General features: G+C 37.2%; 1 protein-coding gene across 3 annotated transcripts in view; it reads right to left on the bottom strand.

Moving 5' to 3' along the window:
* The window catches only part of UNC80 (unc-80 homolog, NALCN channel complex subunit), a 237,618-nt gene that overhangs the window by 198,787 nt on the left and 15,806 nt on the right, over positions 1-23,025 (bottom strand). For all 3 annotated transcript variants that reach the window (XM_082467395.1, XM_082467397.1, XM_082467396.1), the window contains exons 6-8: positions 22,508-22,581; positions 19,373-19,515; positions 160-421 (exon numbers count right to left, since the gene is read on the bottom strand). In XM_082467395.1, coding sequence (XP_082323521.1) covers positions 160-421; positions 19,373-19,515; positions 22,508-22,581 — 479 coding nt within the window. The remainder of the gene's footprint in view (positions 1-159; positions 422-19,372; positions 19,516-22,507; positions 22,582-23,025) is intronic.

Below are 23,025 nucleotides of genomic sequence, written 5' to 3'. Positions count from 1 at the left end.
GAAGGATCCAGCAGTAAAAGATGGAAAATAGCATCAGAGTAACCCACCAATCCAACAGTCAGCACTGGGATAAATAAGAGCTGGATGCACAGAAGAAAAAAAGAATCTGTTATGGCTGAAGTTGTTGGTTCAAATGATAATGGACCAAGTTTCTCTTACTTGGGTTTTGTGTGTGTTCACTAGTGAGGGAGCTGCCGCCACCATGGAGCTACTTCTGGGTCTGGGCAGGAGAGGAATATCCGGCTCTGTGGGCTTTTCTGGCTTCTCTTCCAACATGTGTCTCAGCCTTTGTAGATAGTACATCAGAGACCACTGAGTGCCCTCCTCAGACCAATGGGGCTGGAGTAGGCAGCGAAGAACAGCAACGTCAAAGTAGGTGGCATAGCGGGACCTTTGGCACGGAGGAATCACGAGAGAGACCCTGTTCCCAATGGCAGAAAGAACATGATTATCCTGGCAGTCATACCTTCCAAGGGGAGGCACAATGTAGCTTATAGCTCTGCTTTTCTCATTTGGTCATTTATTCATTCACTTATCTCTTGTCTGGTTTACTCTACTGTCCTCCTAACTGGTCTCACTCATTTTGCTTTTGCTAGATACTACCTAGAAGTAGAGACATTTGAGAGAGTTTTGAAGGATAGGTAGCAATTATACAGGCAAAGTTGAGGATGGGTCAGGAGAGCGGATCTGCATTTCAGTCAGAGCAAACAATGCCTACGAAGGCAAGGATTTTCTTAAAAATCATGAGTTTTAAGTCGGTGGGGGAGAATCATGCAGTTGGTATAGCTGGTGAGTAATTTGGGTGGTGGACACTGATGAGAGTCTATAAAAACAGATGAGGTTCAGATCATGATGTTTCTTTTATGCTAAGCTTTCAGGTTGACTTGTACCTTGATAGAAATGGGCATAATATTTGTGTACTTCATTAGGATATTTTAATTTCAGTTTGATAATATTATGTAAAGGAGCCAAGGGAACTGCAAAGTGCTAAACAAACAGAAGTTATACTCTGAGGAAAATGAAATCATTTTGAAAATTCTAAAGTCATATATCCATATAAGACAGCAAAACTAATTTTTTTAAAAATCTCAGAATTCTGGAATTCTATTATTCAGTTGAAACACACAATACATTCATTATTTAATGTTCAACTCAATTGCACTACAAATTAGTTTTAAGCAATTACTCAGCATCTCAGGTATCTTAGGGGATAGGAAGGTAAGTAAGTTCAACTTCCTCACCTTGAGGAACGTATGGTCTGGTGAGAATGATAGACAATACATGGCAAATTATAAACTTAGAACTTCTGGAATCCAAAGATGGAATCTTAAATCTAAAATCTGAAATTAACCCCCAGCATAATTTCTTCCTGAATTAAATGATGCAAAAGAGAAAATTTTATACCCTGCTATCAACTAGCAAATGGTGCCACCCACACAGGAAGAGCTTCAGAAAAGAAAAAAAAAAAAAGGCAGCCACTGAGAGTGAGAAGGAGAGGTTCTCCTTAATTTACTAGGCACATACTTTTTGAATTGGAGGTTATGACTCATTACTGGTTCAAGAAATTAATTCAAAAGGATATGACTATTATTAAAACGTTAACTAGAATAAAAACTATCAAAATGCAACAAATGGAGTAAGGATTTGTATGGTTGGTGATACTTCTGTTTCACTTTACATACTTTCCATGAGTCATGAGTAAAACATATTTCTTACTGTGGGTGCAGTAAAAAGTTCAGATATACAAACCCCGACCAGGTCTGGGGCCCTGTGAATCATTTTCATAGCCTTTCTGCTCCCTACCAAAGCACATGATGCCCTTTCTCCTCTCTACTCTCGTTAGCATTGTCTGGCATGTGGAGGGGTGACTGTCTATGTACACGATGGTTGTGACCGTTGATGTTATCTTGTAGTCTAATATTCTTGAATATTTTAATTGAAGTAGCAAACTAAGTATAAGTTACAATTCAACCACATAAGTTGCTACGATACTAATTATTTAACCGAGTGGGCAGTCAACTGATGGTAGAAAGCGTCTCTTCATATAAGTTCCTACGTATGGAATGTTAGAGTTTATCCCTCTTACAGGGAGCTAGAATACGCTTTGGACATCAACAGCATGGCAACTTTTAATCCATCAGGAGGTCCCATAGATCCTCCTTCCAACCACTTTGCATCAGCTCCACAGACCCCAACATGTCCCATTAGGCTTTACTGCAGTTACTTCTCCCTAGTCTTATTGCTTCCTCTCTCGTTTCTCCACTCCTCTGCTCAAACCCCTCCAATAGACTTTTAAATAAAAATCTTAAAATAAAATGCAAGCTGTTTACATGGCCTGCATAATCTGGCTGTGTCTTTCACTCTAACCTCATTATCATGTTTGCACTGGTGTGCCAGTTATTTATTTTTGCCTCTTAACTCCAAATTCATCTTTTTTGCTTGCTCTGTGAAAATGGATTCGGGTCCTTTAAATATTTTTCTGTTGACAGCTGGCACGATGTTAAGCGTTGTCAGTAGAGGGAATGGAAGAGGTATTGCAAGAGGAAAGAATTCTGCTTCCCGGTTCTGATGGACTTGCTTGGCACATCCCTGCACTGTGTGTAGCTTCTCCGGTACCAGGCTCCCGTCGTGTCTGTGTGTGTCCAGGGCTGAGCTCCTGCAGTGCACACGGCTTCCCCAGTGTGCAGCGTCTGCAGCCTGGGTGCTTTTTCTAGCACCGGGCCCCTGCCACACTCACAGCTCTTCCTGTGCCCAGCTCCTACCGTGATCAGTGGCCGGCAGCACCCAGTGGCCAACAGTTCCCCTGGCACGTCCCGTTTCAGGAAGTTCTGTAGCAAAGTGCCTCTACTAAGAGGCCCCCCCATGAACAGCTTTCCCTAGCACCCTAGAGAGTGGATTTCTGACAAGTTCCAGAGGGCAGATTTCCAGCAAGTTCCCCTGATACAGCACCACGCGGACTTCTCTGCCATTCAGTGAGGTGTGACTCCAACCTCTCCAACAAGGTCTGGATCTCAGTCCTGGAGGGGCTTCTTCCTTGGGTGTTGTGTCTGAGCTTCAAAGTCGGTGACTGCTCCATTATATCTGCTATTTCTATGTTCTTTAGAATTCTCTTTACTTCTTACTAGCTGGTCCCTCATTACCCCAATCCCCCAATCCTCTGTTATACTTAATAATTCACTATATTAAACTTGCACTGTTCAAATTACTGTGTGGTTTCTCCTTCCTGATGGGACCCATCTGGATACATCTGGTAGTTGTGCTCTACTTACCCTGACCTTCTTACTACCCCTGAATACATCACGCTTTTGCCTGCTTCAGAGCTTTTCTCTATGTGGAAATTTCTATCCTTATGACCTAAGCTTTATCTGGGTTCTGTTCCAATGTCATCTTTTCAGAGAGGTCTTTCCTAACCATTATGGGAAATGGCTTCACTCTCCCACTATTCATCTCTTCATCTTGTTCTAATTTTCTTCATAGCACGTGGCATGACTTGAAATTATATTCTATTTTGTTTACACGCTTATTGCCTGTCTTCATTTATTTGAATAAACTGATAAACTTCAGAAATGGATTCAAAACAGAGATGGTGAAATCAATGGCTTTTGTACATACAAGCAATAAACATTTTGAAAATGTAAATAAGAAAGGCCTTTTCAGGATTTCCCTGGTGGCACAGTGGTTAAGAATCTGCCTGAAAATTCAGGGGAAACGGGTTCGATCCCTGGTTCGGGAAGAGCCCACATGCTGTGGAGCAACTAAGCCTATACGCCACAACTACTGAGTCTGCATGCCACAACTACTGAAACTCGCACTCTCTGCGGCCCACGTGCCACAACTACTGAGCCCACATGCTGCAACTACTCAAGCCTGTGCACCTAGAGCCCGTGTTCCGCAACAAGAGAAGCCACTGCAATGAGAAGCCCACGTACATAACTTATTAATACATTCAAATTTAAATAATATTTGACCTAACAAACTGAAGATAAACATCCACTCCAAAAAGTAAGGGAAAGAAACATCAATTTAACATCATTTGGTATCAGTTTAGGTACGGAATATCTAACACTCAACATAAGATTTGATCATTGTCCTATATTATGGTTTACAAACCACTGGAAAAAAAAAATCAGTATCAGGATGTATTAGGAAAGATTGCACAGGCACTAAACAAGTTAGCCTAGAACATCAACCCACAAACTAAAAGAGAATGGTAATACAAGAAACCGGCGACACTTGGAAACCACTATGAACAGTACTATAGAACATTTTAAAAAATCTTAATAAACAAAAAGACAAACTATAATCATTGGAATAAATACTCAATTCTATAAAGATTTCCACTCTTTATAGGTGGAACCCATAAGTTTAATGTAATTCTCTTTTGTGTTCTGTACCCAGTTTCAATGCGTGGAGGTAGGAAGGGAGTGTTTCCCACACCACCAGCAATTCTCTGGACACCGACTGGATGTCCTACAATATAACTCAGTTCTGACACCTCCTACCTGGAGATAATGTCAGATTCTACAGGTTAAGGGTTCAGTGCTACAAGACTGCTCCCACTCCACTTCAGACACCAGTCACAAGTCCAGGCTGTTACCAGTGCTTCTGACCTACTAGCTATAGATTGGAGGTTCCCACAACCCCTGCCCCAGGACTTCAGCTTCCAGCTGCAAGTCCAGGTTGTTACCTGTACTTCTGCATGACTGGCTACAAATCAGATGTTCCCATGGTCCCCTCCTTGGGTTTAATTAATTCACTAGAGAGGCTAACAGCATTCAGGAAACTCATGTACTCACTAGATTATCAGTTTATTATAAAAGGCTATAACTCAAGAACAGCCAGACAGAAGAGATGCATAAGGCAAGGTATGGGGAAAGGGCACGGAGCTTTCATGCCTTCTCCAGGCTCGCCACTGTCCCAGCACTTCCATGTGTTCACCAGCCTGGAAGCTCTCTGAACCCTCTCTGTTGGGTTTTTATGGAGGCTTCATTACATAGGCACAATTGATTAAATCACTGGCCATTGGCAAATAATTCAACCTCTAGTCTGTCTCCCCTTTTGGGAGATCAGGGGTGAGGCTAAAATTTCCAACCCTCTAATCACGTGATTAGTTCTCCTGGCAGTCAGCCCTTAACCTTAGATGCTGTCCAAAAGTCACCTCATTAACATAACAAAAGACACCTTTGTTCCTCTCATCACTTAGGAAACTCTAAGGGGTGTAGGATCTTTGTACCAGAAATAAGGACAAAGACCAAATATCATATATTTCTTTTTATAAATCACAGTATCACAAATTCTAACCAAAATTCCAAAGGGATTTATCTTTTATAAATCAATAAGACTGTTCTGAAATTTAACTGGATGGATGAAAAAAAGTTTGGGAGTAATCAAGAAAGGTTTAACAGGAAGTATAAAGAGTATAAATTGCCAGATATTAATCTGTGTTTTACAACAATAATATTTAGCCAAGATTTACCATTTCAATGGTAGCCATATAATAGAAAATTTCCTTCCAATAGAAGAAAAAAGGAGATTAGAGAAAACTCAATCAGTTAACAGGCAGAGCAGAAGAGAAAAAAGAAACATAAAAAGCAGAGTATATAAAAAGCACAAAATAAAATAAAATGGAAAATATAAATCCAAAATGGCAGTTATCAAAATAAATACTGAATACATTCATGGGATAAAAGACAAGAATGTTCACATTGGATTTAAAAAACAAGGTTTAGTCACATGCTAATTACAAAAGAAAATCCTAAAAGTTGAGGGCACAGAAGTTTAGGAAGGGAGAGAATGGGTATAGATATGCAAATATAACTAAAAGGAAGTTGGTGTAGCAATAATAAAAAATAAACTGAGGTAAAAGTATTATCAGATATAAAGATTGTCACCATAATGTTAAAAGAAAAACTTAGGAAGCTATGCTAATTCTAAACATGTATTGTACATACCTAACAAGAATGTTACCAAATGCTTAAAGCAAGACCTGAGAGACTTGTAAGGGGAAAATAGCAAATAAATAATAGTAGTAGTATTTTAACACACATTTTCTAGCAAATAGTAGATCAAGCATACAAAGATTAGTAAGAATATAGGAGATCTGAATAACACACTTAACATTATTTTCTTGTACCTTGCAGTGTTTACAAATGAAGTCTCAAAAGAAACTGAAAACTCAACATCTCACATAAACCTAGTACTCTAACCATAGTTGAATTCCAGTAGAAACTAATAGCAAAAAGAAAAGCTCTAATCAGTTAGCAAATTTAGAAATACACTTTGAAATAACTCATAGGTCAAATAAAACGTTACAATTAGAATTTTTAAAATATTACATGGAATGATAATGATTCCACATATGAAAACATGTGAGATACAGATAAAGTGGAATGAGAGGAACATTTAGAGATCTACATGCGTATAGCAGGATAAAGGAAACATAATGAAGTGAAAAATAATGAAGTAAGCATCTACTTCAATAGGTTAAAAAAAAAGTAAATAAACCCCCAAATAGTACAGAATAAAAAAAGATAAAATAGGAGCATATACTAATGAAATATTAAACAAAGATAGGATTAACAAAAACAAATGTTATTTCTTTGATAAAACGAATAAAAATTAATCAAGAAATGTAGTAAAAAGTATGATCAAAATACTATCACTGAAAAAGCAGACATAACTAGATATGGTGATGGTTTCAGAAATGAGGGAAAACACTATGAACAATGGAATTAAAAGTTTGAATACCTACATGAACACATATTTATCCAACCAAATTGATTCAAGAAGAAATTAAAACCTAAATAGACCCACCACCTTTAAAAATTGAACTGTGGTAAATAAAATTTATTTTAAAAATATATCAAGCCCAGAAGGTTTACAGCCAAATTTCATTAAACATTAAGGAAACAGGTATTTCTAGGTTTATACAAAGTGTTCCAAAAACAGAAAAAAGAGGGAACATTCTTTTCATGAGGCTATTATAAATTTGCTACTGAAACCAGACAAGAACAGAGCAGTAAAGGAAAATGAAAAGCCACACTCATTTATGAGCACAATGTAAAAATAATAAAATACTAACAAACTACATCCATCAATGCACAAATTGGGTTTTCCCCAGGAATTTAAGGATGATTTATTATTAGAAAATCTATTAATTTACTACCTAAAAAGATTATAGGAGAACATGTCCACAGGATTTTCTTAATAGGTGCACAAAACCTTTTATAAAATTTATTATTAATTTATTAAAGTCAATAACAAAAATTAGAAAAGAGCTATAATAATAAGACTGTAGAATATTGGTAGAGTCAGGCAAATAGGGAGATGCAAAAGAATGGAGAGCCCCAAAATCATACACTAACATATGTGGATACTGACACTGATACTCAATAAAGTTACAAATCTGCAGGAAAATAACTGTTTAAGAAATGCTGAGGGAAAAAATGAGTCATTCATGTGGAGAAACCAAATCCCTATTTCATACCACCATGTATCAAAAAAAGCCAACTTTAGATGAACTGGAGACATAGCAAAGGCAAAACAGAAGAAAACTATGGAGAAAATATTTATAACCAATATGAAAGGATTCTTAAAGAAGATAACATCCCCAACTATTTTAAGAGAGTACTGATAAATATGACTACTTCAAATGCAAAACTTCTATTAAAAAACATAAACAAAGTGAAAAGTCTACAAAATATAAAAGATAATTGCAATGTATTTAGCCTACAGAGGATTATTCTTCTCATTAATAAAGAACGCTTATAAATCAGTAAGAAAAAGACAAGTAGCTCAAATGGAGCAAAGGGTATGGAAGGAAATTTCACCAGAAAGAAAACCTAAAGAGAGAATAAACATAAAGAGATACTCTACTTCATGAATAATCAGGGAAATGTAGACTTAGACCACAATGAGATATCACCTCACACCCATCAGATCTGTGAGACTATAGAAGCATGAAGACAGTAAGAAATGCTGAGGGTGCAAATACACAGGAACGCTCATACACTGCTGGTAAACCCTTTCAGGGTGCAATTTGGTGATATCTCGTAAATTTTACAGTGTCCCTGCCTTATGATCCAGAAATTCTACCTTAGAGAAACCCTTGTACACAAGGAGACATGCACAAGAATGTTTATTGTAGCAATTTCGTTACAGTAAAAACCTAGAGAACATTCTCAAAGTCAGCCAAAGGAGAATAGGCAAGTAAATGCTAGTACGTATATTCATTTAACAAAAATTAATTAGGTATTATATGATCTACCAGGCTGGGGTGCTTGTAATGTTCTATTTTATCTGGGTGCTGATTACTCTAGTGTATTCACCTATGAAAATACATAAAACTAACCACTTGGGTGTTGTGTAATTTTCTCTGTGTTTCTTTAGAGAATTTTAGCCAACTAAGATCTTGAACTTTATCAATATGGACTAAATATCCACTATTTATATATACAGAAACTCTATCCATATGTACACTATATTTTATATACTATACATATATATTTATACACATTTATACAGAACTCTGTACATCTATTATATATAACATAAATATATAATGTAAATATTTATATATGTAATTTATATTATTTATATATATAGTTTTACACAAATGTCTCACCATCCTCTGGATGATGTGTTAGACTGTTCTTTCAAAATACTTTATTATCTAACTTTTCATTATGTAATCATTTTATTTAAAAGGCTGAGTTTCAGAATTGTGAATTGCTGAGTTTTCAGAAGAAGTATGAGGGTTAGATTCAAAATTAAGGTTCTCATCTTGGGCAGGATATCTCTTATTTGCCTCCAACCCCTGCTCCCCAACCCCATCCACTTTCCACCCTTCTCTACCTCCATGTCCAGAAAGACTGGTCTGTATAGACTCTATAGAAGGCTCCCATGCCTTTGGCTCCGGGGTGAATTCTGCAAAAGGAGGCTCCCACAGGAGATGGGAAGGAAAAAGGACAGTGATTTTCTCCCCAAGACTCCTCCCTCCCAGAGATCTGCTGAGGGCTCACACTGTGGCCTAGGACTGATGTGACCATGGTAGGTCACAGATCTTATTAATCACTCTCTCCCTACAGCTGTTCCCTCGCATTGCCCACTCAGACTTGGAGCCTCCTGGTGGGCCTCCTGATGGCACTCTCCCTGGAGTACTGCACTAGCTCTTGTGGTTTCGCTACATCCTATCTAAACCTTTGTAAATAGCCCTTTTTAATCTCTTCTCAAATTACCAGTCTATCACTTGTTTCCTCCTGAGAGCCTGACTGGTTATGTCCCCAAGCCCAGTTTGAGGGAAAGTAACAACCTTGATTCTCATGTCTACCATTTTCCTAAGTGGCCTTCACCACTCTTCCCTCCCACCCACCCCACTCCATTTCTCGTTTTTTAAAAAGCGTGGACTAACCCACTCCTCTCAGCCTATCATTCATACCTAGAATAAGAGCATTTTTTTTTTTCAGTGCTTTACTCTTGGATTTATAAAGAAAAGACAAAGTATGAGGTTGGCTTGGCTACCGGCTGGGTAATTTTAAGTCCTCAAGCATTTGTGACAGTCATTTGACTTTTTATAAGAGCCTGTTGTTTTCTTGACTAGGCTGCGGTGATGAAGGCAGACATTAGTAGTTCAACAGATTTCCATCCCCCCCATTGGACTAGCTATCTTTACCCTTTACCTTTTGCCCCACACCACAGTGTCCCCAAATATTTCTAGTTAGTAAATTAGTTTAGGAAGGTCCATAAATAATTTCAAATCCCTAGAGCAGTGTTCTATATAGTGATATGTCAATGTAATGTTTCTGTGAGAATTTGCAGACTCCTAAGTCTTATCCCAAACTTAACTAAACAAGAATTGTTGGTGATAGAACCCAGGAATCTTTATTTTAAACAATATCTCCAGGTAACCTTTTTTTTTCTTATTGAAGTATAGTTGATTTACAATATTGCATTCGTTTCAGGTGTATAGCAAAGTGATTCAGTTTTGTATATCTATATTTTTTCAGATTATTTTTTGTTAGAGGTTATTACAAGATATTGAATATAATTCTCTGTGCTATATAGTAAATCCTTGTCGCTTATCTATTGTATATATAGTAATTTGGATCTGTTCATCCCATATTCCTAATTTCTCCAGGTAATTCTTAAACATTCTTAATAAGATTGGAGGGCAACTGCCCTAGAGAAACAAATAATGCATGACTTTTGTACTTTTAAACAACATCCAAAACAATTCCTATATGGAAACACTAACTGCAACGATATGTTGGTAGTTTTGTCCCTGAGGGTGCCAGATGACTATATTTCTGTCTTTACACACAAAATTTATTTGACTGAAAGTAATTACTACTGTACAGTTGAGTCTCATAGTCATTAACTACTTCCTAACAGATCAGTTCTGCTGATAATCAGATCTTCAACAGCAAGACTCCACCAATATACGGCTGCAATCAGAGACTAAAAACGAGTCTATAACTTAGGCAATCAAAATTTGTTAAGTAAATTCACATTTCAGTTACTTAATATTTAAAGAGACTCCGAAACAAGAATGAAGTTAACAGGCCATTCTATAGCAAATATTTATAACGTGAAGTACCTTCATTTTATCAAGTACAAGTTTATTTGGCTTAAAAGTGTGAGCTACACTGGGGTGAGTAGTCAATAAAAGGCAAGAATAATCAATCATTTTTTTTTCATTTAGGACAGGATTATCAGACAATCAACTTGTCACTAAGTAATCAATAAAAGTCATTTTACTTAACTAATCAACTATCCACCTAATTAAATGTGAGAAAAAATTTACATAAGTGAATAAAGATGGTATGGGGACAGCTCATTGTATGATATGATAGGAGAGTTATTTCCAACTCTAATATTCTATGATTCTGTAAGTTATTTTGCAGAAAAAAGTGAAAATTTTATGAAAGTATGAATACAAGTTTTATTCTAAATGGTATATGTAAAAGTAATGAAGAGAAGTATATATACAAAAAAAATGATGTTTATATCTACCTGATGAGCTCATGGATAATTTTCAATTTTTTAAAGATATTTTATACCTTTAAATTTTTTTCTATAATTAGCACATACCTCTTTGATATGTGTAGAATACATTATGACCAAAAAAGACTGTCAAAAAAAGGTAGGAATTGCTTTAGTGAATTTTCCAAGCAACTACAGCTTAAAGGAAACCAAGTTATTATTTATTAGGGTTGGGAGATGCTAGTAGAATGCATCCGAAGCAAAAAAACACTTTGGAAATAACAGACAATCTATGGAGGAAGAGAACTGTGGAAATTAGTCCTGACCCTATGCAGTATTTAATGAAGCAGAAATTAAGTCTATGCATATGGTAATTAAATATGAAATCTGACATTAATTTTAAAAAACTAGCTACCTGTTCTCTGACTGCAGAGTTCCAGGAAGAGTGATGTTCGGTTCAGTCAAGGTCAGGGCAAAAGAGATGGTAAATTGGATTTCTTTGATATAAGAGGACCGCTTTTGTTCCTAGGATATTTGCATTGTTTTGTTATTAAAGTTCTCTTTATTTCTGATTAATACATGAACTCCTCCAGTGCAGACACATTAACATTAGCATTTTCTGAAAGGTCTACCTTGTGACTCATTTCCATAGCAACCAGTCCCTGCAGCTAGGCAAAGAGAAGACATAATTCCTTTTTTCTAAAGTGCCACCGAGTTCATATCTAATTCACACGTGTAGGTTTATGTGTGCTATGGGTGACTGTGTGCATATATGTGTCGATGAATGCATATACACATAGATGATTGACTGTGGCAATATCAGAGAATGGGAAAAACAATGTCTTTCCACAAATAGGAAACCTTGGACATTATAGTTGGCTTTGTCTTTACAGGCAAATCAGAATAAAGCCATTAACACTGAGTTTTGGCAGAGGAAAGAAAGATCATTTGTTATTTATATGTGCAAATTTCTAATGCTTACTATGGTTGAGAAAAATTATGTAAGAAATATAAGTTCCTGGGTATTTTATGACCTCAATATTTCACCCTAACATTGTTTTTCACAATTGTTTAAAGTCAGGCAGAAGCATAGTATTTGAGGTAAGAAATCACTTACATTTAAATTAAATTAAACTCCTTGGAATGTGTGTAGAACAGAATTAGTAAAGAAGAAATATGAGGATACTTAATGACTGATATAAAGAAAATACAGATATATAGTCATAATAATTATATATAAAATGATGGTGACATTGTAATCATTATTGTTTATTGTAATTAGCTTCCAAAATAGCCCCCAATGATCCCTGCTTCCTGGTATTCACCCCCTTGTGGAGTCTCCTCTCACACTGTACTAGGGTTGGTTCGTGTGATACACAGAATATAGCAGAAGTGATGGCATATCATCTCAGTGATTAGGTTATAAAAGACACTGAAGTTTCCATCTGGAGATTAGGTTATAACAGACAGTGAGTCTTCCATCTTGGTTCCTCACCCTCTTTCCTGGGTAACTTGTTTTGGGGGAAGCCAACTACCAGGTCATGAGGAACTCTATGAGGAGGCCCAGATGTTGAAGAACTGAACCCTTTGGTCAACAGCCATATGAGTGACCTTGAAAGTAGACTCCAGCTCATTCAAGTCTTCAGATGACTGCAGCTCTGGACAGTATCTTGAGAGACCCTGAGCCACAACCACTTAGCTAAGCTGGATTCGTGATTTCTGGATTCGTGATTCTCAGAAACTATGTGAGACAGTAAATTTCTTTCATTTTAAGCTGCTAAGAAATTTGGGTAACTTGTTGTACAGCAATTGTAGCAAATACAGATTTTGGTACCAAAAATAAACATGAAAAAGAAGTGGCAAGAGAGAAGTGGGGAGAGGTAAGCTTGGTCATGAATGATCATGAAGACTTAACATATGCTGACCAAGGAGTTTGAAATGTATCCTAAAAACTATGGGTAGCCGCTGAAGATTTGTTAGCAAGGGAATAGAATGATCAGATATGTATTTTAAATCACTTTTGTAACATCATATGGATAATGGTTTAGAAGGAGGCAACACTGAATGTAGAGATACCAGTTAGGATCACTTGCAGAAATCCAAATAAGAGATGATAAGGATCTGAACTAAGGCAGTGACTATGAGGTTGGAGAGAAGGAGAGGATTTGAGAGACATTAATAAGGCAGAATGTAAAGGACTTGGAGTGGAGTAAACCTCACATTTTTGACTAAGATGTGTGGGTTGATAGTGGTGCCATCTACTGAAATAGGGAAGATACGAGAATGTATTTGGTTTTAGACAGGCTGAGTTTGAGGTACAGAAAGAGCTTTCTATCAGTCTCTTGATTACATGGGTTTGGAGCCTAAAAGAGTTGTCTAGATGGGATATCTTTTGAGGGTCATCATCACATTGTGAGTCATTGAAACTATGGCGGTGAATAAGACCACTCAGAGGGAGAATGTGGGAGGAGAGGGAAACAGCAACAGTAAGAGGAGGGCCATGGAGGAGAAGGCAAAGAAAAAGTCTACAAAGATTCAATTTGAAAGGTAAGGAAAACAACAACATCAACAGAGTATAACATGAAAAAAGTCAAGGAGGAAGTGTCAGGAAGTGTAGAGTGGCCACCGGGGTTAAAGTGTTAAAAGATCTAGTTAGATAAGGACCAAATAGAGGCTGAGTTTCAGACCTGTTGGGAGAGGTCAGGGGAAGGTGATGCTAAGCATTTGTTCCTGAAAATGACTAATTCTGGCAAACCACCACAACACTTTCTCCTTTAATGAGGGATCAAGAAGAACCGAGGCTTCCATAAAAACATAATTAAGGAGATGGGTAGCTTGCTATAGGAACTCCACTGTGCTCCCCCCTAAAGGCCTACCTTCTCATGGAAGAGGAGTGAAGAGTGTGGACCGTGTAACTGTCTAGATTGGGCTCAGATCTAGCTCTTCTACTCTCTAGCTGTGTGTCCTTGAGTGAGTCATTTAATCTCTCTAAGCTTCAGTTCCTCATCTTTAAAAGAGAAACAATGTCTTCTTTGCATAGCTGTTGTGAAGATTAAACTCATCCGCTTATTCAGTGCCCTTCACTAGGCCATGTGCCTGGCACTAGAGATAGAGCAATGAGTAAAAGAGATTTGGTCCCTCTGCTAATGGATTTTACAGTCTAGTGAAGGAGATAGCTAATCACACAGGTCTTTAAATTACAATTGCCATTTGTACCGTAAGAGAAAACAGGGAGTTCTGTGATTGTATTTAAAATCTGCCAAAGCCTCTCTAGGAAGTAAGGAAATGCTATTTAAATTGAGTCTTGAAGAATGAGGAGCTGGTTAAGTAAAGAGAGATGGAAGAACCATCCAGGCAGATGGAATAACATACTCCAAATCTCAGAGCTAAGAGGAAGTACGATGCATGTGAAGAACTCAGAAGATGTTGGAATCTAGTGACGCGAATGTGAGTAATTACACAATGTTAGACAGGAGAACTAGACAGCAGCTAGATAATGTGGAGCTTTGAGGGGTATTTCAAGGATTTTGAATTTTATCTTGATAGCAGTGGGCAGCCTTTGAAAAAGTTAAAGTGTAGGAGTGGCATGATTAATTTTTTTCATGACTCTGTATGTCCTCTGTTGGCTGGTGACAAGAGTGAATAAGAGAAGTTTAATAAGTAGGCTGTTGCAGGACTCCAGGCAGGAGGTGATGAATGGCTTGGATAATGGTGGTGGCCACAGAGGTAGGTGGAAGTAAGCAGATTCAGAATATTTTTATATGTGATTTTTCTCAGTCTTCCTTATATCATAAATTTAATAACTACTCATAGAGTTGCTCAACTCCAAAACCTAAGTTATGCTCGATTCTTTTCTTTTTCTCACTCTTCACATCCAGTCATGTCAGCTCTACCTTAAATATATCTCAACTGCTACCTCATCTCAGCCTGTCCACCCCTGCTACCACCATCCTACCCAAGCTTCATCCTCTCTCACCTGGACCGTGGCAAATGTCTCCTAACTAATCTCTGTGTCTACTTCTGCTTTCCAAGCCTATTTTCATAAACCATCTGGAGTGATATTTAAAAAGTATAATTCAGTTAATGTCAGTCCACTGCTCAAACAACTCCAATGACTTTTCATCACACCTGGAACAAAATTCAAACTTCTTACCATGGCTTTCTGGCTCCTCCGTGATCTGACCCCTAATAACCACTTTGGTTTGATTCCCTACACCTTACCCCCTGCTCACCACTAGCCCCTGGTCACACTGGTCTCCCTTCCGTTCCTGGAACACACTGAGCTTATTCCCACTTCAAAGCCTTTAGACTTGTTCCCTCTGCCTGGATTGCTCTTCCCAGATCTTCCTGAGGCTGTCTCCTTCATATCATTTAGGTCTCTATGAAAAAGACCCCATTTCCCATCCCTTTGCTTTGGTTTTGCCTCCTTAGTCCTAGAGTAACCTGAAAATATTTTTACTTATTTATGCATTTCCTCTCTTTTATCTGTCTATCTTTTTAGAAAATGAGCTCTTTGAGGATAAGAACTTTGACACTGAAACAACCCTAGTGTCTAGAATACACTTAAAAGATATAGAAATGAATGAATAAATGAAAATTTAGACAAAACTATGAATGTGAAGACCCTAGTTCTGTTTTTTGGCACACAGGAGACATCCAACAACAGGTAGTTCCTGTTGTTATTCTCTTTAGTCTGTGTAGTAAGGAGCTACTATTTCCCCAGATATGATTAAATTATACCGTTGATAACTTGGTTAGTGAGTTATTGTCACCAAATAAAACGAGAGTCTTGGTGTGTGGAGGGTTCATCATGGTGGTTACTTTTGAATAAGTGGAACAGTAATATGAGAAGAGTCTGTACATACTCAAAAGGACTATGACGGATACACTTTGGGGAGCCACCCCTGCTTCCCACCTGATGGTGGTCACACTCTTTATAATCCTCTTTTCTCGAGTTTGGGCAGGGCCTGTGACTTTCATATAACCTATAGAATAGGGCAAAAGTAATGGCATGTCACTCCTGTGATTAGGTTATTTTATATGACCACGATAATGAGATGTCACTCCTGTGATTATGTTATATTATAAGGACTGTATAGGCAGACTGGAATTAGAGAGGACTTCTCTCCCTTGCTGGTTTTAAGGAAGTAAGCTGCCATGCTGTGAGGTAGCCTGTAGAGAAGCCACATGGCAATGAACTGTGGGTGGCCTCTAGGAACGGAGAGCAGCCCCCAAATAATAGCCAGCAAGGACACAGGGCCCTCAGTCCTGCACCCACAGGAAATGAATTCTGTCAACAACCTGAAAAGGCTTGTAAGTGGATCTCTCCTGAGTCAAGCCTGTGATGAGACTGCAGTCCATCCTGACACCTGGATTTCAGTCTGGTAAGACCCTGAAGCAGAGTCCAGCTAAACTGTGCCTGGATTTCTGACATACAGAAATTTTGAAATAATAAATGTATGTTGTTTTAAGCCAGTAAGTTTGTTGTAATTTGTTACATAGCAATAGAAAACTAATACAAGAACCATATACAGAAACTAAAGAAAAGCAAAATTTAGTCAAATATAAAAAGGATATGCCAGGGCTTCCCTGGTGGCACAGTGGTTGGGAGTCTGCCTGCCAATGCAAGGGACACGGGTTCGAGCCCTGGTCTGGGAGGATCCCACATGCCGCGGAGCAACTGGGCCCGTGAGCCACAACTACTGAGCCTGCGCGTCTGGAGCCTGTGCTCCGCAACAAGAGAAGCCGTGATAGTGAGAGGCCCGCGCATCGCGATGAAGAGTGGCCCCCACTTGCCGCAACTGGAGAAAGCCCTCGCACAGAAACGAAGACCCAGCACAGCCGTATATAAATAAATAAATTAATTTTTTTAAAAAAAAGGACATGCCAAATACATATATATGTATGTATGTATAACTGAATCACTTTGCTGTAAATCAACTATACTTCAATTATTTAAAAAGGCCATTAAATAGAGTTATCTAAAAATGAAATGAGTTTCATCTGAGAGTACTTTCTCATTGCTGAAAGTGTTCAAGTGGTTAAAATGTGGTTAGTTTATCAGCAAGGAGACAGGAGATTGGATTGGTTACCCTCACAGGGTTCCTGCCACATTAAAAATGATATGATTTTAAGAATGAATTATCACCATTGACCTGGCACAGTAAATCCTGTGGATAAACACAAACAATCCCTGCTTACACAACTAAAGTTGCTGTCAAAATTTCATATTCCCAACCAGCAAAAGCTTATTCAACGGAGCCACTTGCTTTTAAAGTCCAAAATAAAGACACAAAAATAAACTCTTTTCATTTTGCTTTTTGAAAGCACAACATAGTGTTTTGGTTAAAAAGCAGTTATATTCATTTGGTTCCATGCTTTCAACAATTCTAAGAAATCTTAAAAAAAAAACACTATACACGGGGAGTGGGAAGGGTAAGCTGGGATGAAGTGAGAGAGTGGCATGGACATATATACACTACCAAATGTAACATAGATAGCTAGTGGGAAGCAGCCGCATAGCACAGGGAGATCAGCTCGGTGCTTTGTGACCACCTAGAGGGGTGGGATAGGGAGGTGGGAGGGAGACGCAAGAGGGGGGGATATGGGGATATATGTATATGTATAGCTGATTCACTTTGTTATAAAGCAGAAACTAACACACCATTGTAAAGCAATTATACTCCAATAAAGATGTTAAAAAAATAAAAATAAAACACTATACCCATGTGGCCTGGTTCTGGTGCCAAAAGGAGGTAGATCATTTTAAAATTACCTACAAAAAGGCAAGTTAATACTGAGAGGAAATATCTGTGAATCTTTTCTCTGGGGGTGAGGGAGGTATAAGGACTTGTATCCAGAATACATTAAAAACTCCTACAATTCAATAATAAGAAGACAAACAACTTAGTTAAAACTTGGGCAACGGTTTGAATAGGTATTTCACCAAAGAAGATATTCAGATAGCTAACAAAGACATGAAAAAATACTTAACATCATTAGGTGTTAGGGAAATGTAAATTAAAGCCACAATCAGATCCCACGTCACACCCACTAGAGTGGCTGTAATAAAAAGACAACAACGAGTTCTGCCGAAGATAGAGAGAAAAATGAACCCTCATACATTTCTGGTGGGAATGTAAAATGGTGCAGCCATTTTGGAAAACAGTTTGATAGTTCTTTAAAAAATTAAACATAAATTTACCATACAACCCGGCAATTCCACTCCTAGGTATCTACCCAACAGAATGAAAAACATTTGCCCATCCAAAAACTTATACGTGAATGTTCATCGAAGCATTATTCACAATAGGCAAAGAGTTAGAAACAACCTAAACATCCATCAACTAACGAATGGATAAACAAAATGTAATACATCCATACAACAGAATACTATTCAGCAACAAATAGGAATGAACTGTTTGTACATGCTATGATCTAAAACACTGTGCTGAAGGAAAGAAGCCAGATGCAAAAGACTGCAGATGGTAATTCCACTTATTTGAATTATCCAGAATTGCAACTATATATAGACAAAAAGCACACTAAGCGATCAGTGTTTGAAATGGGAGCAGGGGATGCTTTCGGGTGATAGAAAATGTTCTGAAATTGAATTGTGTTGATAATTGTACAATTTTGTAAATTTGCTAAAAATCATTAAATTGTACACTTAAAATGGGTTAATTTTATGGTATGCAAATTAAACCTCAATAAAACTATTTTAAAAATACCTCCTTTTAAAATACTATCTACTAGACAATAACGTCATTTGAAAACAGGGATATACAAATGGTCTCAGGGACCCTCCTCTCCTAGGTGGAGTTTATAGATGGGTACAAAGGCAAACCTCATGAATCCAGGCTTTCATAATTTTATCAGGGAGTAGGAAGAAGTGGATTAATGTTTGCCCCTAGGGAAGGCGTCGGTAAATAACGTCACTATGACACAAGCTAACAGAGGCAGCCTTGGAATATTTACAAAGAACAGACTTTGGAATTCCCTGTGAGTACTTTAGAAGCACTCATTTTTTAATACAAGGATCTGCTGGTATAAAGTATTTTTATACATTAGAGCAGATCATTTCACACTCCTGCAACATAATCTTTTGATAGCATCATTTGTTTCTGCACCAAAATGTTTAAAATATTATTCAGTTCAGACATCGCATTGAATCAGACATGTCTTTCCACATCTACCCGAGTGTGTTTAAATGAGCTATTCATAGCTCATTTCTGGAATTATTAATCTAATTATACTTTGACCAAGAATATGTATATACATATCATGCACTTACACATTTTAAGGGACAGAGGCTATATAAGTAGCTAGAAATGTATATTTAATTTTGGGGAGCTGCGGATACATTTTTGACCCTAACATTGCAATCGTGTACCTGGAATGCGATGGTCCTCTTTCCTGGGAAGTCAGGGAGGACAGACTTCCATCAAGGGAGTTTCCTCGGTGGCAGCCTGAAATGGTGGCCTTGGGTGAGATGGAATCTGACTGGGACGTTTCAGAGACCACCTGGAGTCCCTTCTGGGGGTGGAGATAGTAGATTAGTGCTTTTTTTTCCTTCAGGCATATCCTGTAGAATTATCTATCCTATTACATACATTGTTTTTTAAATTAACAAAATTTGCAGCATAGTTAAATATCATGTCATAGACAAAGGGATTTTGCCTTCATTTAAGACGGAATGGAAACTGGCTTCTAGAGAGCCCCTGTGTCACTCTAAGCCTTAGGCTAAGTACTTTCATGTCCTTTATTTCACTTTGCCCTTGATTCTTTTCTTTTTCACCTCCATGTCCAGTATCTACAGAAGAAGAGCTACAAACCAACAATTCATCAAAGATACACCAATACTGAGGTGAACTGAATAGAGACATGAGGCAGAAAACAAGGGTCAGGTTAGGAAGAGCTAATCAAATCAAAGACAAAACATAAGAATGAAAGTGCAAGGTTCAGGTTTTTCCATTACGCATCAGGGGGACATGTAATACATTTTTCCAATTGGATACAATTACCTTTACTTGTACGTACAAATTCATTTCACTTTATTTACAGAGTAGTTTAATTACATTTAGCTGATAAATGTAATTCTGCCCAGGTAATGTGAGCTATTTTTCCATCAGTATTACAGATAAAATTCTTTGCTAAAAGATAAAGACCCTCAAAAACTGATCATAGCATTTTAGCCCTTACAATTTCTATTTTCATATGTAAAGTAAGAAAGCATTGTTCAAACTTGATGCATAGACAAATACACCTAGAAATTTGATGAAATAAATCCTCTGAATTTGATCAAAGAATCCTTCCGCATGAACATATTATGTGTGTTTCATGTTAGATTTTTGGAGATAAAAAAATATTGGATGAACCTGAACCTTGAAATCCAGAGCTTACAGTTTAGTTTTAAGAGAGGTAAATACAGGTTACACAGCAGCACATCTGATAGAAGTATAATGCAAGCCACATATAGGAGACACACATCTAATTTTTAAAGTAGTAAAAAGAAATAGGCAAAATTAAAATTTTAATAATATAGTCTGTTTAATCCCAAATTTTCATTTCAACATGTCATCAATATAAGTGTCACTAATAAGTATTTACATTTTTTTATACTAAGTTTTCAAAATCTGGTATACATTTTATACTTAACACCAATTCAGACTATTCAATCAATTCAAACTAATCATATTTCAAGTACTCAATAGCCAAATGGGCCTGGTGGCTATCATATTGGACAGTGTAGGTTTAAAGTAATTAGACAAGAGTTCATGGAGAGTCAAGATCCAAATTCATTCCTAAAAGAAAGATACAATTTAGATAGACGACAGGGAGGAGGAAACAGTCTGAGGAGAGACCCAGAGGCTAAAACTGCATGCTCTGCCCCCTGGGAGCAGTGCTTAACTAACTGAAGGGATAATCAGGGTCACCTAAGAAGGATGAGGTCAAGTGGTGGAATGCACAGAGAGCCAGGGAGAGGAGTGTGGTCTTGAGGTGATGGTTGATGGGATCCACTAAAGGTTCCTAAGGAGGAAGGGATATAATAAAAGGATAGCACCTTGTATATAATGAGCCTCTGTGGAATGATGAGTTAATAAATAAATGATGCATTGGGAAGATTAGTCAGGCATTATGAACTGATATTTATGTGAAGCAGGAGAGGCTAGAGGTAGAAAATCCAATCTGTGGTTCCAGCTGCAATCTAGTTAGAGGACCTGGATTTAGCGGGGTAACAGTGCACACCTGAGCAACAGGATGAAAAAACAATATGACTCAAGAATTCAAATGGAGAGGATTAAAGAGACTGAAATGTGGGATTTATGTATTTCATTGTATCTAAGATGTCTTCAAGTTATAAGATGCACCATTATTTTATGTATGATTAAGAAAAAATTTCTGTTAATTAAATTAGGACACTTCTTATCAGTGAGAACTTCTTTATTTTATACATATTAAAAAGGTCTACCTTAGCCTTATTTATGCAGAGCTTTTGATTATATATCCATCCCATGTATATGTAAAAAGGAAAATATAAGTGAAATAAATTTGTGTAGGTATTCCTAAAATTCTTTCACATTTAGCAATTTCAACTCAGAGCTGTTGATATATATTTTTCCATAGAATAACTTCCTCTGTGTCAAGAGTGTTATTTCTTAAAAGAGTGCTTCACTATCCCCTCTGACATACTCTTCTAAGCCACTGACCCTGATTCTGCAAACCTAGATGCTGAAAATGACCAAATTTATGCTGCAAGAATGACAATCATATCAAGACTTCTACCAGGCAGGGAGATGGTAAGAGGCCAAAGATCATGAAATATACTAGATTTCAAATATGTTAAAAGTGAAAAAAATGTACATCTTAGAATAGATGAAATACAGCATATAAATCACAGTGTCTATACTTAGCAATTGCTCAGTAGGAGATACACTAGGACTCCAAAATTTCTAGTTTTGAGGGTGAAAAGAATGATGCTACTCCTGGCAATGATGCATGAGTTGGAAAGAGGATCCAATTTTGATGGAAAGCAGTAAACTGTATTTTTCACATGCTGAACTGGAAGTGAAAGCAGGTCATCTAACACGTATTAAGTTAATGACAGTATACATTTCTATGTGGCTTTGAACTACCCTGGTCTTCATTTCTCTTCTGAATCAAATAGTGCATGATGAATTTACATTAAATTATATTCTGTTTTATTACGCATCTTCTGTTTTATGTGGATTGGTCTTGATTCCTCATTAAACTTTAGTTTCCTTAAAGGATGCTGTATCTTAAGCCTCCTTTCCTTCCCCACTGCTGCAGTACTATTGTACCTATATTAGGTTTGCCTAGCAAATATTAGGATATTCAATAATTGAGAACAAGATGATACTTGAGTTAATGCAGGATGAATAATGATAACTAACATTTATTGTTACATGCTAGCCATTGAGATAAAGCACTGGTCAAGTCTTACCCTTCACACTACACTCTGTTCAAGGAATGACCACCTTTATTCTCATGATTATAATATACTCACCTCTCGGTGTCTTGTGTCTTGATTTGGTGATTCACAGGTCTGACTTTGACTGTTGACGGGAGAGCTTCTCTTAGCTGCAAAGACGGATGAAATCCCACCACAAATTTTATAAGTTTATATAAGTTACATAAGGTATTTTATTTCCTAAGTTCATTCCACTTTAAAATCAAAAACCTATTTTAATAGAGCATTAAAACCTTGAAAGAAGATATTTAATAGCATATGTTATAAGAGAAATAACATAACCAATTCAAAAATCTTAGCATTTCTAGGTTATCAATATAGATTTCTTCATTTATTCAGTACAACTCAATAGGTTAAGGTGCTAAAAATTGGCCATACTAAAAATTATAACAGTTAACATCTACATAGTGCCTAATATCTGTCAAGTCCTGTTCTAAGCATTTTACATATATCAACTGATTTAACACTTACAATAACCCTGTAATAACTTATGGTATACTTCCAGACCCATTTTACAGATGAAGATACTAAGGAACAGGGAATTTAACTTGCCC

This window comes from Balaenoptera physalus (assembly GCF_965194825.1).
Source record: "Balaenoptera physalus genome assembly, chromosome: 6".
Lineage (NCBI taxonomy): Eukaryota > Metazoa > Chordata > Mammalia > Artiodactyla > Balaenopteridae > Balaenoptera > Balaenoptera physalus.
The sequence above is the reverse complement of the archived record's forward strand: the minus strand, read 5'-3'. Positions and strand labels throughout refer to the sequence as shown.